General features: G+C 34.3%; 1 protein-coding gene across 1 annotated transcript in view; it reads right to left on the bottom strand.

Moving 5' to 3' along the window:
- The window catches only part of LOC150098323 (medium-chain specific acyl-CoA dehydrogenase, mitochondrial-like), a 179,341-nt gene that overhangs the window by 27,096 nt on the left and 133,825 nt on the right, over nt 1-18,420 (bottom strand). Inside the window, exon 11 of the mRNA XM_090405826.1 lies at nt 18,198-18,293. Within this exon, the coding sequence (XP_090261952.1) occupies nt 18,198-18,293 (96 nt within the window). The remainder of the gene's footprint in view (nt 1-18,197; nt 18,294-18,420) is intronic.

Below are 18,420 nucleotides of genomic sequence, written 5' to 3'. Positions count from 1 at the left end.
GAGGCCAGGGATTTGGGAGTGTTGGTGGATAGGGAGTTGAAGTTTAGGGGACACATTGCAAAAGTAACTAAAACAGCTCACCAAATCACTTGGCTTCTGAAAAATACTTTAACATGCAGAGACAAACAAGTTGTTGTTCCTCTGTATCGAGCCTTGATAAGACCCCATCTGGACTTCTGTGCCCAGCTATGGGCACCAGGGTTTCTTCGTGATGGGGAGGAAGTGGAGAGGGTCCAGAGACGAGTGACCAAGATGATAGCAGGTCTGTGGAATAAACCTTATGAGAATAGATTGAAGATTTGTGGGTTGCAGAAATTGGACAATAGGCGAAGGAGGGGTGATATGATTGAGACATTCAAATTACTGAAGGGTTTTTATAAGATTGATCCAGAAGATATTTTTGAAAATATGACTGGTGGTGGGAGGACTAGGGGCCATGCATGGAAGCTGGGCAAGAGTGTGGTTGACAAGGGTGTTAGAGCTAGGTTCTTTACTTGGAGAGTGGTAAATGAGTGGAATAAGCTTCCAGAGTCTGTTGTGGGTGCTACGACCATGAATGAGTTCAAGGCAAGGTATGATAGATACTGTGTGAATGTTGAATAGTTGTTCTTGACATGATGTTAGGGCCTCCCTCGATGAGTCTGTCGACTCCTTGGAGTTTCCCGGAACAATAATAATAATAATAATAATACCCAACAGGATGCACCACGAGAAGGCGAGGATTGGACATTAGGTCAGAAGCCCTGGTCGGTTCTCTGCATTCCTTCAAAGGCTCTGTGGAGGTCTCCTCTCAGTTATACAGCTCTGACCCTTAAGCACCCCAGGTAAATTACATCTATGTTGTTTACTAATCTTTTTTCTTAGCCTGCCCTCTAGTGATAAAAAAAAAATTACCAACAAAACTACAATAAACTCTGCTGAAGTCCTCACGTACTAGGATTCTTCTGGAATTATACAGTTTATATTGTTATACTACGATTATCTTCTGGATTTGTACAGGTTGCTATTGAATGTTCAGGAGAAAAAAAAAAAAAAAACACTTCACTAAGTCTTCTTGTATTGAGATTTTTCTTCGTGGTTGCTATGAAGGTTGCAGATGGGTCCTTCACATTCTTGGAATGGTTAGACCATCATTTTCATTCAGATTCGGATCATGTTTGAGCATTTCACATGCTTCCTTGAATTTCGCTCGAACTATTTATGTTAATAAGGCTGTGGGACTTGATATATAAACACATTTTGAAGGAATGTGCCAGGCAGTTAACATCTGTCTTGGAATATATATACAATGAAACATAAAACTGGGTTTAATTGTTGATTGGATTTTAATGGTATAGATGCGAAAAGATTGATAAGAAAATAACTTTATTAACTTAAACACTAATATTTCGCTGGTATTATATCCAGCATCTTCAGAGCATACAAACAAAGTTTGTTACAGCAGCGAGACAACTGCAATCTGGTGTAACAGTGGGACTAGTAGGAGTAATTGTAGCGTGCAACATAAAGACTAAAGTCCTAATTAGGTGCCAATAAGTTAAAAAAAAAAAAAAAAAATACTAATTTGGTCTTAGGATGACTGTCTCCCAAACCTTTGGCAGATTTATACAACCATACTTGATTTGGGTTTGGAGTATGTTTCAGGACTTCTGTGCAGTACTTTTGTTTCTTTCCAATTGATCTTGTGTGCAGGGGTATCCACAGCATGGTCTGCCAGACCTGACTTGCCATAGTGAAAGTGCCGGATATATTTTTTGTGTTCACCAAGGCAGATGTTCACAGTTCTTCCTGTTTGTCCATAGCAGGCTTGATGACAGACAGGAAGAACTGTGAACATCTGCCTCGGTGAACACAAAAAATATATCCGGCACTTTCGTTATGGCAAGGCAGACCATGCTTTGGATATCCCTGCACAGAAGATCAATTGGAAAGAAACAAAAGTATTGCACAGAAGCTCATACAAGTCAGAGAGGTTGTTCCTGGAATCAACAGAAGCCCTGAAACATACTCCAAACCTCAACAAGTATGGCTGTATAAATCTGCCAAAGATTTGGGAGACAGTCATCCAAAGACCAAATTAGTATCTTTTTTTTTTTTTTTTTCTAACTTAGATGGTACCTAATTAGGACGTTAGTCTTTATGTTGCACACTACAATTACTCATACTAGTCTCACTGTTACAACGGATTGCAGTTGTCTCGCTGCTATAACAAACTTTGTTTGTATGCTCTGAAGATACTGGATATAATACCAGCGAAACATTACCATTTAAGTTAATAAATAGTTATTTTCTTATCAATCTGTGTTTGCATCTATACCATTAAAATCCAATCAACATGTGCGATGAACACATAAGCCTTCCCACATGATGGGTGTAATTGGTCGGAGATTTTTTTTACTAGTTTCGCCGACTTGACTGATGGCTTCATCTGGGCATATCAAAACCAACAAAACAGCTTAAAACAGAACGGAAACAAGCTAAAGTATCAGGTTAAAACAAAAGCCAAATGCTAAATATTATAAAAATTCAAATGAAATGTTACACCAAATGCATGAAGCGTGTATGTTATCAGTCACTGTTATAAACGTGCATTCTATAATTGGCTGCAAAGTTGAAATCTGATGTGTTGAGTGATCTTATAAGAGTTTTCCTATATGTCACCAAGGATTATACCTTGGTTTCTGTTAAGGTTGCATCTTGAACGGATCACTACTGCAGCTTCTTTGATGTTGCAGGTACGGAAGTCTTCTTCTAAGTATGGCATAGTACTTTTATCCCATTCAATGTTGTGATTGGTATTAGAAAAATAGAGAGCTAAACTGGAATTGTCTTCTCTGTTGTTGTTGACGTCTCCGATGTGTTATTTTTTTTCTTATCTCTAAACTTCTAGAAGTTTGTCTGCCAGCCTGGCTGGCAGAGTGGTTAGCATATCTGCTCTCCAGCCACAAGGCTGCGGGTTCAAATCCTGCTGTGGGCATGGATGTTTGTGAAAATACTAGTGGTGGTGGTGGTGGTGGCGGCGGTCGGCAGTAGATGGCATTGGTGTAGTGCAGTCAATGGTGGAGAGAGAGTTGTGGAGTACGTGCCCTCCCTCGACAAGTCTTTGGACTCCCTGGAGGTGTCAAATAATAATAATAATAATTATTTAAACCATAAGAGCAAGGAATGTTGTAAATTCCAGGATGTTTATAGAAAGCAATCATGTCCTTTGGTGATATAACAATTTGCAAACTGTCTTTATTGGTTTGAAGGCCACTCGGATCTCGTGAGGTCTTAGCAGTTTTGCAATTTTCTGTGAAACTGTGCCAGCAAAAGGAATGGAAATAGAAGACCTGTAATGAGTTTGCTGTTGGGAGGGGTTGGAGAAAAGAATCCTTTTCATCAATTTTTTCAGATAACCATTGTTAAAGTTTTGAAGATGAGATCTAATTCGTCTGTAAAACTTCGTCATCTCTTATGATACAAACTGCCCTGTTTTTCAGCATATGTATAGTACTCAACTTTTGTGAAATATGGTGTGATGAAGAAAAATGCAGGCAATGGCCAGTGTTGGTCGGTTTGCGATAAACCTTTAGATCAATATTGCCATAGAGTTCGTTTTGTGATTAAATGTATCCAATGAAGACGAACCTCATTTGGATTGGGCAGTTTATCAACAATTTAGACAAGGTGTCAGACAAGAACTGAGGGAGACAGCCTATAAGAAGAAGATAACCTCACTAGAGGAATGTCTTATAGTTGTCAAGGAAAAGGAACAGATGATTGGAGACCTTTGCCTTTCATCTAATATTGACCTTGTAAACATGGTAGAAACAACTGATTGTTCCATAGGAGTAAATAAATCCTCAAAAGAGAACAGAAAGAAAGAAGATGAAAGGAAAATCATTAGAGAGAATCCTATTGATCAAAACTGTATGTCCGACACAAAAGAACAAACCAACAAGAAATTATTTAAGGAAGTAAAAGACATTGTTCACCAGGAAGTAGAAAAATTGCAACAGCCAATGAAGAATAAATTAGATGAAGTAATAAAAAAATTGACAGAAATGACTGTAGGATTTCAAGAAAATTTCAATCCCACAGCAGAACATATTAGTAAAGTTGTCAAACTGGAGGTTGAGAAGCAAAATAAACCAATATTGGCTAAATTGGATAGAGTAGTGGAAGCCCTGGAGAATGTTCGACAGCAAATTCCCAGTGATCCTCAAGCTCAGACAAGGAGAAAATTTCTCAGAGATGATGGAGATCCTCCCAAATGTTTTAATTGCAACAAGATTGGTCACATCGCTAGGAATTGCTACTTTAATAAAAGAAACTACTCTAACAGCAGAAGAAACTCTAATTTTGGACATATTTCTCATAGAACATATAATAAAGCTCAAAATTTCCCTAGATCAAGAGAGTTAATGATGAAGGTTACAGGATGTGTCAAAGGTCATAATTGTAACATTCTATTTGACACAGGTTGTAATGCCTCAATCATCAGTAAGCATTATTTCCTAAAGTTAAGAGATAGATTATGGAAGGATGTCACCAATTTAAGGAGACCTGTAAGAATTTCCACTCTTTCTAATTCGAGATCTACAGCATATGAAAAAGTTTGTGCACAAATTTATATACCTGACATCAACCTCTGTGTATATCAAGATCTATTGATAGTCCCTTTCTCTCCTAGCTTAAATGCTCACATAATATTAGGAACAAATTTTATGGAGAAGCATCACTTCTCTTGTGACTTTTCCACAGGTCAAATATCCATATTGAATAGAAGAATACGTGTTAAAAGAAACAATAACTCTGAGTGCACAGGAACAAGGCAACTAACAAGAAGATTTTGTATGCCTAATCAAGAAGAACAACCTGATAAGATGCAATCATCTATAGACAAACAAGCTGTGAAAAATACTGATTTAAGCTCTACTATACTTGATCAGCCTATTATTCAACTTGACACTGACTTGACATCAAAACTTCAAGTATCTGATTCTGAGCAAGAAATTTGTACTGAGAATCAATTACCAGCTGAGATTAATTTTACTGAGGTATCAGCTTTGCATATCAGAACTAAGAATATGAGAAGAGGAGAGAATTATAAGGACTTAAATAATTACAGAAGGAAAACCAGAAGAATCAATCACCAAAGTAGAAGATATACTACAGTCAAATGTAATGACAGTAAGAATCTAAGTAAAGACCGAGAAGTTGTAGAAGATAGTACATGCGTTGTAGAAAACACAGGACGGAGTTTCATCCAAACAAGGTATAACCTAAGACAAAAAAAAAAAAAAAAAGGAGTAGTAGAAATCTGATTCCACCACCTAAAGGTTTAGAGTGAAAAATTTTTCTTTAAGGAAAAATTTTTCAAAGGAAGAGTAAGCCTTTGTTGGATTCTAATTATGTAGAAAATAGAATAAATGTTGTTTGATTCAGAATCCAACATGACTTTCCGTCACAAGAACTATATTTGTAAATATTATTTGATATAAATAACATAAATTGTAATTGATATCATATAACTACCTTAATTATGTCAAATATTTAATTGCTTAATCAAAGAAATGTTTTAATGGTAAATAGATTCTGTATTAAATATTATTAAGCTGTTTTATTTATTATTTTATCAATATTGTAAGAACTTATATTTGTAATTTAACTACGCATTTATTGGAATGCAAATATTCTATTTATTCTTTTCATGAAAGTTAACGTTATGTAATAACTGAATGTAGTTATATAACCTAATGTAACATTCGCGAGAATGTTTACGTCTATCGGTTGTCATAGAGACGCGTGGAAATAAACGAGCGCATGTGAAGGGAGCGTTTGTAGAGGAGAAGAGAAAATAGATACGTAGTAGTAAAGAGGAGTCGGAACGGAACTTTGAAACTATAAGGTAGCAAGGAAGTAAACTAAAGAAGTAGAAGTAATTAAAAGATTCCTAAGGATAGGAGTTGAGTAGATATTTTTTTTTATAAGTGAATCTTATAGTTGGCTGAAAGCAAAATCAGCCGTAGTAATAAAAGGAAATTATTGCCGTAATCGGATAATTAGAGAACTGGACATTCAACGAAGAATTCTGAATAAATCCAGTCAGTCTACAATTACGACTTATTTCTATACTACGAAAAAAGGAATTGTACGGAGTTAAACTAGTTGATGAATGAAAAATAAGAATAATTAATGTACCTTATAGTTGTTATCTGGAGTTTTTGAAGCACGATTAGTAATGTTTTAGTTATTTGTTATCTCGCAAGTGTGATAAATACAATTTGAAAGTGTGCTCACAAAATATTGGAAGTACTGAAGATTATTTCTGGTAAGGACAGTCATATTAGTTTATTTCAGCGTATGAAGATTTAAGTATTAGTTCCGTTGCGCTGTTTCTAACATTAACTGTAGCATACCATCGAGGCTGAGAGTTGAAAATATAGACATTGAAATGATATCTGCCGTGGTTAGTGCCTGTTATTAGTCAATCGTAGAGTGTAGTTGAGAGATACAAGGAAACTGATTAATTAAGAATTTCTATTGTAATAAGTTGGGTATAGGAACTTTGTGATTCTGAAACTGTGAATTTGTATGTGAAAGTTTGGAAGATTGGATTAATATGAATGACTTGACTTGATATGCTAACTTGACTGGTTTGTCATATTTAGAAGTGGAATTTATGTAATTGTTATATAACCATATATTAAATGTTTTGTTTGTTAATTTAAATATTGTGTTTGCCTGAATTTCTTTTTACTGCACCGTTCACAAAAATTCGGATCTAGCGGGAATCCCAGAAGGAAAGAAAATAAATACCATCGGCCTGAATGAGTGAAAAGACTGCTAACTAATTTTGAATTAATCCTACTAATTTATATAGACTTATCTAAGGATAGAGTGGCGCAGTATAATAGAAATTTCTCTACCCTTAGATCAGTGATTAATTTGCAATTAGTTTTCCTTATTTAATGAAAGTGACTTTTAGCAAGATGGCGGATTCGAACGTCGAGAGAACACGTCACGACAACAGTAGAGTTTCCTTTTGTCCACCTTGAGGATAATTGTTCCTTCATTTTTCTTTAAAACTGGATAGTGCTCTTTTTTTCTGGATTTTGTTCTTGTTCGATAGTCGTGAAGATGAGAGGATGACTGCGGTCTTCAATCTCAAATCATTAGCAACCGGTTCAGGTAAAGAACGAAGTGCCTTCTCCACACTGCACATAATATCTACTTTTCTTCATCACACCATATTTCACAAAAGTTGAGTACATACATATGCTGAGAAACAGGGCAGTTTGTATCATAAGAGATGACAAAGTTTTACAGACGAATTAGATCTCATCTTCAAAACTCTAACAAACAATTTTTATCCAAAAAAATTAATGAAAAAGATTCTTTTCTCCAACCCCTCCCAACAGCAAACTCACTGCACGTCTTCTATTTCTATTCCTTTTGCTGGCACAGTTTCACAGAAAGCTGCAAAACTGCTAAGACCTCACGAGATCTGAGTGATCGTCAAACCAATAAAGACAGTTCACAATTTGTTACGATCACCAAAGGACAAGACTGCTTTCTATAAACATCCTGGAGTTTACAACATTCCTTGCTCTTGCAGTTTAAATTATATAGGACAAACTTCTAGAAGTTTAGAGATAAGAAAAAAAGAACACATTGGGGACATTAACGACAACAGAGAAGAGAAGTCCGGTTTAGCTCTCCATTTTTCTAATACCAATCACAACACTGAATGGGATAAAAGTACTATGCCGTACTTAGAGGACTTTTGTACTTGCAACATCAAAGAAGCTGTAGTAGTGATCCATTCAAGAGGCAGCCTTAACAGAAATCAAGGGATGATCTTTGGTGACATATGGAAAACTCTCGTAAGATCATTCAACACATCGGAGTTCAACTTTGCAGCCAATTATAGAATGCACCTGTATAACAATGACAGCTAACATACACATTTCATGCGTTTGGTGTAATGTTTCATTTGAATTTTTATAAAATTTAGCATTCAGTTTTGTTTTAACCTGATACTTTAGCTTGTTTCTGTTCTGTTTTAAGCTGTTTTGTTGGTTTTGATATGCCCAGATGAAGCCAACAGCCAAGTCTGCGAAATTAGAAGGCTATAACTCTGTAAAAAAATCTCACACCAATTAAACCCAGTTTTATATGTTTCATTATATAATATTCAGTGGTCAAAAATAACATTATCTTGGAATATATATATTTTTAATGAGTTTTACGATGGGTCAAGTTCGAAAGGAATGTAAGAAAGGCAAGATTATAGCACTTCATAAGGGAGTAAACAGGAACTCAAGCATCAGATTACAGGCCAATATGTGTGTTAGATGTGGTTAGTGTTTGAGAAGCTAGTGAGAACCAAGATCCAAAACTGAGTTGAGAACAGTGGTATCGTTTTTGATGAACAGCATGAATTTGTTAAAGGAACTCATGTTTTAGTAATCTACTTATTATTACTACAATAATTAGTAATTTAGTAGATTACTAAATTACTAATTTGGTAATTACTTATTATTACGACAAGTTGACAGCTGCATTGGATGAGGGAGATGGATACATGGTAGTATACTTAGATTTTGCCAAGACTTTAGATCATATAAGTTGAGTCAAACTAGAGCTGATGAAGTTGGATATTAGACTAGTGCATTTGATTGACTAGTGGCAAGTTGTGTATAGAGGAATAATGTCCTAGAAGAGGAAAGTCACTAGTGGTGTGTCTCAGAGGTCTGTTTTAGGGTCGTTGCTGTTTAATATGCATGTTAATAACATTGGGGAAGATTTGAATATTGATATTCAGTTGTTTGTATATGGTACAAAGTTAGGATGAATTATGAGGAGTACAGCAGATGTTATGGCCTTACAAGAAGACTTGAATAGACTGAATAAGTGGACAGAGGAATGGGAATGCCAGTTCAATATTGCAAAATGTGAGGTTTTAAAATTTGGAAAACAAAGATAGGATGTAGAATCTATGCATGGTGGAGATATATTGTTGGAGGTGAAGGAAATAGAGATCTTGGAATGATGGTAAATAAGGATCTAAAATTGAGAGGACACACTCCAAAAAATTGTGAGGAAAATGCAATTAATTCTGGTAATGATGTGACGACACTGATTTGTAGAAGTATGGAGATTCTGGTTCCATTGTATAAAGCCTTGATTAGGCCGCATATGGATTACTATGCAGATTTCATCATCTGGTTTTCAAAAGGATGAATAAATATTGGAAAGGATCTAGAAACGACTGACTGAGTTGGTTTCTGATCTCTGAAATGTTCAGTATGAAGAAAGGTTGAGAAGACACAATTTACAGAATCTGGTGGATAGGAGGAAGAGGAGGCAATATGATAGAGATGTAGAAGTTGCTTAGGAGTTGTTATAGGATTAGCGTTAAAGAAGTTTTTCATAAAATGGTGGGAGATGAGGATTTGGAAGCTGTATAAGGAGGGTGTAAGCAAGGGATTGAGAAGCAGGGTTTTATTTTGCATGGAGAGTTGTGAATGATTGGAAAGCATTGCTTGAGAGTGTGGTGTCCACAGAAAATCTGAATGTATTTAAGGAATGGTATGATGAGCTATCTGTATGACAAAGGGACCTCTTGCAATGAGTCTGACTCCTTGGGAACTTGGGATGATAATAATAACGTGCATTGTCCCTAATAGTTCTAATTTCCTGATTTTGTTTATCCACACTCTTGGTGAAGAGTGCTTTCTTAAGACACCTAAGTTCAAATCCATTTAAGCATAATCCATCAGTCTTTAAGTCTTTCTCTACATTAAATTTGTTTCATAGGAAGAAAGTTGATAAAAAGTAGTAAAATGTGTAAGATAATTGATTTGGCACAAACCATGCACTGACTCATTTGAAATCATGTATCTTTTCCTTAACTTGCCTCAATGCCACTGTGACAGAACTCACATCTCTACTCTTTCTTTATCACTTGTTCTAAGTCGTTTTGCACATTCCAAAAACAAAACAAGTTTTCACTCTCAATCAATTCTTTGCATCCTGAGAACCTTACTAATTGCATTAATTTTTGCATCACAGAAAGAAGAATTTCTCATGGTCTTGTTAAGTATTACTGTTATACTTAGCCTTTACCAATTTCCTAACATTTCTGCAATAATTTGAGCTCATTCCTGTGAAGGACTCCACATAAGCATGCCATTTCTTTTGTGACATTCCTTTTCTTCGTAACCATCAACATAAGGAGTATTAATTGAAAAGAAATCAAACTTTTAGAAGAACTGGAAAAGTACCATGTGGAAATAATTGGCATTACTGAAACAAAGAACAGGCAAGATCTTACTAAATAAGTATAGGATGTTATTTTCAGGCAATGATGATCAAGAAAAGGAAGGAGTAGCAATAGCATTCAACACCAAACATGGAGATAAACTTCTTGATTGGAAGGCAGTTTCAAGTAGAGTTATGTGGACAAACTTCAAAATGAGGAAAACAGATTCATTCCTAGCATGTGCTCATAAAGAAAAAAGTTCAGAGAGCAGGAATTTATCTTCCACATACACAATGTTAAAAAAAAAGGGTTATACTCTCAATTGTTCTTTTAGTAAAAAAAATAAAGATCAAGCACAAAGTGACTAACAGAGAAAGCAGGGAAAAAAAAAAAAAACAGGTTTAAATATTAATATAACTAAAACAAAACTGATGACAAATTCAGATCAAATCAAACTAAAATTAGCAGATAATACTACTGAAATTGTGCAGGACTATATTTAGCTTAGTCAATTACTTTTAAAAAACAGGATAAAGAAATAAGTAAAATAATCGCAAGGAAACAAAGCATTTTGGCTGTATAAAAGATTATTGGTCAGGAGATTTGCCTGTATGCTTAAAAAGAGAGATATTTAATATGTGCATTATTCCAGTGTTTACCCATTGAAGTGAGACATGGTCAACAACTAAAAATCAAGATAGGTTGCATGTATATTAATTTGCATGTGGCCCAAGGAGCCTTTTAGAGCATAATGCTTCACATAACAAAAAGAGATGAGATAACTGAAGTAGAAAATACTGTGATGTAAAGTATGTAAATGGTAATGGGCTGGCCATATTAGATTACCAGACAAAAGGTGGATGGACAAAATTAAAGTAACATAAAAAACAAGGATGATACCACAAAGGTTTCACATGATGAATATTGGCTAAAAATAGAACTCGAAAGTTAGTGGGAGGGGGCCTATATCTAGCAGTGGATAGAAAAGGGGGTAAAGAAAAATTAAGAATGTAAACTGAATTATGTGAGACTGTTATAATCAGGAACTGACAAACTTATTTAAGGGTCAAATATCAGTAGTATTTGTCACTTAAGAATAAAGGGCAAATAACTAGGAAGAGACCTCCACATTGCCTTTCAGGAATGCGGAGAACCGACTGGGGCTTCTGAGATAATGTCCAATCCTCACTTTCATGTGGTGCATCCACTGGTAGGTATCTACTGGGTACTGAACGAATGAGGATGAGCTTGCAATTTGGGACTTAGCGAACCAAACTGTACTGTCTATTGGCTTAAACCACAAATGCATGTGATAGTACAACATAATGAGATTTCATGCTAGCTGGGGCATCACCCTGTTAACCTCCCTACCGGTCAATGTGGATGAAATAGTGACACCAAATTGCACTTCTTATCCATGTTATTCAATGGGTTTTAGAGCTTCGTATCCATATTTATCTGGACGTCTATAGACGTCGTGGCCGGTTGGGGGGTTAAACAAGGCCTCTGGCATTTTGGTCAGGGAACCAGGGTGAACAGCGAAAAGTCGGCTACTGGAACAAGCTCCAACTCAACATGTAGAAGAAGAAGAATAAACACAGCATCAGAAGAACTGAAGATAGGAATCATCAACATAAGGAGTATTAATGGAAAGGAAATTAAACTTACAGAATAATTAGAAAAGTACCATGTGGACATAATTGGCATTACTGAAAACAGGCTAGATCTTACTAAATAATAAGTATAGGATGTTATTTTCAGGCAATGATGATCAAGGATAGGAAGGAGTAGCAATAGCATTCAACACCAACATGAAGATAAACTTAACATTATATGCATTCAAGAATTTGTGAGAGGGTTAATCTAAGGTGGTACTGTCACTTAAATGGAATGGGAGAGGAAAAGTTAGCAAAAGAGGTATTTGATGTCAAGATGGCAGGAAAAAAGACCCAGAAGAAGACCAAGGTCTAAGTGGATTGATTCAGTCAGAAATGCCTAAGAACGAAATGTCAGAAACAACAATATTGGAGTGCTGAAAAGTAGATTAATTTGGATGAAAATTATGGATAGCAAATTATTAATAATGCAGTACTGTAAAAGTAGCCTGTACACTGCTTGAAGATACATATCAGGAAATTGATGATGAACACTGATAAAAAGCGAGAAAATGAAACTGATGAAAGTACACGCATGCTATTCATTCTGCACAAACCATGCACCAATTAATTCGCAATTGCAATCATGTATCTTTTCCTCAACTTGCCTCTATTCCACTGTGGCAGCACTCACAATCTCTGCTCTTTCTTTTTTACTTCTTCCAATAACTCTTTCATATCTTTTTTTATATCATATTTTCCACCATTGATGTCATTTTGTGCATGCCAAAATAATCAACTTTTCATTCTCAATCAATGAATGATAAATGCATGTAAACACAAGAAAGATATTTAATTAACCAAATATTTCAGTATAACAGACCATCCTCAGTGGTATTACAAGAACAGTTATAAAAAAAATACAAGCTAGAATATTAACAATAGATCGTTTAAAATAGAACACGTTGTGTGATGTTATATCACTAAGTATGAAACGGAATATTTTGAAGTAGAGACATGAAAAAAAAAAAAATTAATGTATAATCTTGATTAGACTTTCCCAGATTTTTGATATAGATATACAGTAATTATGATTCAGGTTGGGATGATGGAGCAAAGCCTCCACGCTTTCCTTGAACAATATCTATATCAAAAATCTGGGAAAGTCTAATCAAGATTACACATTAATTTTTTTTTTTTTTTCATGTCTCTACTTCAAAATATTCCATTTTATACTTAGTGATATAACATCACGCGACGTGTTCTATTTTAAATGATCTATTGTTAATATTCTAGCTTGTATTTTTCATAACTGTTCTTGTAATACCACTGAGGATGGTCTGCTATTTCCAGACCGAAATATTTGGTTAATTATATATCTTCCTTGTGTTTACGTGCATTTATCATTCAGTCTTATGTCACAAGTATCCTTAAAACAGCAAATTCTTATCCTTCACGGGGAAAATGCTACTGAAATAACTGGTAAATTAGGAAAACTTTCAGTTATACAAGGTAGGTTAGGAGCAATGATCAATTTCTTAAAAAAATGCCACGACAACAAGATTATTCCCAATTTCGCTAAGATTAAAGAAACAATAAAATCTCCTGGAGCTCATAATATTTACTGGAACATCAGTTTATCTCTAATCCGTAACCAACTTAAAGCTGCTAAATGTGACCTAGCTATTCACAGTCATCTTATTTCTGATCTTCGCACCTATATTTCCACAAATTTGGATCCAAATTTGTGGAAATTTCTCACATTGTTCTAAATGTGGCTAAACGTTCTACTCAACGTGCTTATAATAAACTAAGTCAACATCTAAACCGTAAATATGAAGCTCTTTCATCTAGACAATCCAAGTCCTTCATAACTCCAGATAATTGGATTGTCAATATATTCGGACGGCCTTTAACTGAAAACGAAACCCTCATCCTATTAAAAGGACATGATTTTTCTATTGTTCCTAATAAGATACCATATCTAAATTTCCTAGTTAACATTGAACGAAATCTGAATAATCTAACCAGTGATAAAGCTAATGCTCTTCGCCTAGAAGATGCTTCTTCTCTACTTAAGGCCAAACTTCCTCCTTCCAACATATCTCCTTCTGAAATGAAATCTTTACAGTCCTTGAGAAAATATAATCACCAAAGCTGACAAGGGAAAAGCAACTGTAGTTATGGACTCAGCAAATTACAGAAGAAAACTTTCTCTTTTACTTCGAGATCACTCCACATATCAAGAAATTGATTATAATCCAACCAACAGACAACTAAAGAAATTAAATTCTCTCTTAGATGAAGTCATCAGTTTAGATAAAGACACAATTGAAAGACTTAAAACTCATTTTGCAAGACCTCCTAGATTTTATGGTCTTCCAAAGATTCATAAGATTGACTATCCTCTTCGTCCAATAGGAGATTGTACTGATTCTCCTACTTACCGTATAGCCAAATATTTAGCTAAATTATTGAAATCTTACATTGGCAACTAATTCTTTTTTTAAAGAACTCTTCACATTTCTTAGAAAAATTAAAAACTGTCTCATTACAACCTACAGATCTTATGGTTAGCTTTGATATAGAATCTTTATATACCAATGTTCCTCTCAAGGAAACTTTAAAATTACTTGCTGACATCTTTCCTGAAGACATTATAAAACTTTTCAATTTCGTAATACATTCTGGATATTTCGTACGTCAAAATAAATTTTACAGCCAAGTAGAAGGAACGGCCATGGGAAGTCCTCTTTCTCCTGCTTTAGCCAACTTTTGTTTAGAACATTTAGAAAAAGTCCTCTTCTCATCTATTTTCCCTCAACCATCCTTTTGGGTAAGATATATAGATGACATCTTTACTATTTGGCCACATAGCAAAAACTCTTTACCTTCTTTTTTAAACAGTATCAATTCCTTGCATCATCGTATAAAGTTTACTATGGAAATAGAAGAAAACAACCAGTTATCTTTTTTAGACGTTCTCCTCATCCAGTCACCTTCAAGTATTCTTACATCTACAGTATACAGGAAACCAACGTTCACAAGTCGTTATATTCTTAAAGAATCAGCCCATCATCCATGTCAAAAAACAGGAATTATAAAATGCCTCATCAGAAGAGCCAAAACTAATTGTTCTACTTTTGATTATTTACAGAAAGAACTTTCTACTATCCAACAACACACGAAACTCAATGGCTTTTCTGAAAAAAGTACTCAACATCTTCTCAATTCTTATAATCCTCCACAAAACAACAAAGTTTCAATACGCCGAGTGCCTATTCCTTATATCTCCGGTATTTCTGAACCTATCACAAGAATTTTAAAGAAATATGATTTAACAGCTACTTATTCACCTATTAACAAATTGTCTTCTCATTTTCTTTCTCCCAAAGACAAACGCTTAACTTTATCTCTTCCTGGAGTTTATCAAATTCCGTGCAACTGTGATCTATCCTATTTTGGACAGACTGGACGTTCTCTTGAAAAAAGAATCCAAGAACATCAATCCTCCATTCTTCACAACAAACCTGAAAAGTCTGGATTGGCTCAGCACAGGATTGAAACTGACCACAACATCCTTTGGACCAGGACTTGCCTCTTACATAGATCCCATTATAGGTTTGAATGTTTGTTCGAGGAAAGCGTGGAGGCTTTGCTCCATTGTCCCAACCTGAATCGTAATGACTGTATATCTATATCAAAAATCTGGGAAAGTCTAATCAAGATTACACATTAATTTTTTTTTTCATGTCTCTACTTCAAAATATTCCGTTTCATACTTAGTGATACAACATCACGTTCCGTGTTCTATTTTAAACGATCTATTGTTAATATTCTAGCTTGTATTTTTTATAACCATTCTTGTAATACCACTGAGGATGGTCTGCTATTTCCAGACCGAAATATTTGGTTAATTAAATATCTTTCTTGTGTTTACATGCATTTATCATTCAGTCTTATGTCACATGTATCCTTAAAACAGCACATTCTTAATCAATTCTTTGCATTCAGAGAACCTCACTTACCGTAAAACTCTAAGCAATAATTTCAACTCTTATTAGCTCATCAATACTGTTTTTGTTCAAATTTATCTGTGACTAATCTCTAGCTTAATTTATCTCTTAGTGATTTCTAACAAATAACAGGACTAGTTTTGATGTAGTAAGTATTTTTTCCACCAGGGATCAGACTGGTAGTGTTAATGTTAAACTGTGAATGAAATTGTTTTGTATGTTTTTATTCTTCATTCACATTTAACTTTAACATAATCTATCATATACTAAGCAAGACTTGTTTAAATATTATTTGTTAGTCTCTTGCTTAAGATTTATTATTCATGTATTATCCTTGAGTTTTATCAGCTATTATTTAATTATATAAATTTAATGTATATTATACTATTGAAAGAACTCTGTAGTAAATAACATTTATCTTATTACTTTATTCCTTCAATAATATTATGAGGAATTCTATGTATGTAACTGTTATGTGCCTTAAATAAACTGTAACATATATTTTATTATTATTATTTGTAAATGAAATGAAAGAGAAATTAAGTAACTATAATATTTTTTATTTTTATTTTACATTACTCAGTGTAAAGGTATAACCTTATGTAACGCTAATGCTTATGTTCTGTTTTGATCGTTGCCATGGAGATAGAAATAAAATAGAACGCGCGAGCATAGAGCGTGAGCTTCGATAATTGGGAGAAGAGAAATTAATGAGTTGGACGAAGGAACAAGTTAGAGAGTGAGAAGAAGGAAGGCAGATAGGCGAGAGGTAAAAGTAAACAAGTAGACTGAAGGGCAGGGAATTCAAGGGAGTAGCATTCAGAAGTGTACGGAGACGAGGAGAAAACTAATAGATAGCTGAGAGTAAAGTCAGCAGTGGCAGTAAGAGGAATTTAGTGCCGTAATAGAATAACTAAAAGACCGGAAGATTAATAGAAGATTCAGAATAAATCCACTAAGTTATAGAATTACTACGTATTCCTATATCGCTTTAAAGAAGGATTGTACAAAGCTCAACTTGTTATACAGTAGTAAACATGGAATAATTATTCTGCCCTATAGTAAGCCCGTCAAGAATTGTGTAGCATGATAAATAATAATTCAGTTATCTCCTTGAAGAATTCTTTTAAATAGTGTTCCATCGGAGTAATAAGTGAATTTAAGTTTGCAATATGCTCACATTGAATCTGATGTGCTAAGAATTAACCCCGGTAAGAACAGTCCTATTTTATTTTATTTCAGAGTAAAGGTTTAAGTGATAGTTCCGTCTCAAATATCCTAACATTTACTGTGGCGTTTCACTGAATTTAGCCGAGGTTAGAAGTTGAAAATAACTCCCCTTGAAGCAATAACTGCCGCGATTAATAATGTTATAAGTGCTTGCTAAGTGTTAAATATAGAGTGTAACTGAATGATACCACCAAATTTATTTAGCAAGAAATTCTGTAGTATTGATCAGCGTGAACAATCTTTGTTATTGAGAGAACTGTGAATTTTGTATCTGAAGATTTGAAGTCTAATTTAATATGAATGTTTTGACCTGAAAAACTAAGTTAATTGTATTATCTTATTTTCGGAGTTAAATTTATCTATTTGTCATATAACCTTGTATTAAATGTTTTGTTTTATTGATTTCAATATTGTGTGTGCCCAATTCTTTTTCATTGCACCGTTCATAAAAAGTTCGAACCTTGCGGGAGCCCTAAGTGAAAAATATTAAATTCGGCCAGTATGAATAAGGAGACTGCTAAGTTAATTGAAGATTGATTCTACTATTTTACAGAGACTAATCTAAATATAGGGTGGCGCAGTATAAATATAAATTTTCCTACATTTTCATTAGTAATCAACCAGCAATTAATTGATATTATTAAGAACAACATTACAACAAGATGGCGAACCATATAGAACAAGGAGGACGTTCCAACATTAACTGCCAGTCTGACCAGTTATACTATGTAGACTGTGATGTAGCTTTTTTATTTGTGTGTGTGTGTGTGTACTCCAGATGATGACCTATATGAAGGTTGAAACATTGGGTGATTATATTTTGGTTTATATTAAAGTGAAGTTTCATTAAAACACACTAGTTGTTTCCATAATTCTTAAAAATAAAGTGTATATGTATTCTATACAGTTTTTGTTAGGGAAATAATAAAAAGTGAAATCACATTTAGAATAATTCAACTTAAAATTTAAAAAAAATTTTAAATCCTAAAAACAAATTCATTCTGATTAATCCAAAACCCTGATTTTGGTTAACACTGTATATGATAACTAAAAATAGATAATAGAATGCTAAGTGTCAATTCATACAAGTGTATAAATACTTACCTCAGCAAGATGTTTACCAAATGTTTTTCGTTCAAGTGAATATTTAGTAGCTTCATCCAATGCTCTCTGTGCTAACCCAACTGCTGCTGCTGCAACCTATAAAATGGGTCATTCCATTTATTAAATACATAATAATATGTATTGAGAGATTATAGAGCATATGAAAAAACAGACATCAGGTTTTTTGAATTTCATCTCATTACACAAATATCAATTATCTATT

This window comes from Typopeltis vanoorti, chromosome 15, assembly GCF_054136105.1.
Source record: "Typopeltis vanoorti isolate ZY-2024b chromosome 15, IOZ_Tvanoo_1.0, whole genome shotgun sequence".
NCBI classification, from domain to species: domain Eukaryota; kingdom Metazoa; phylum Arthropoda; class Arachnida; order Uropygi; family Thelyphonidae; genus Typopeltis; species Typopeltis vanoorti.
Note: the sequence above shows the minus strand (reverse complement) of the source record. Positions and strands in the feature narration are given on the sequence as shown.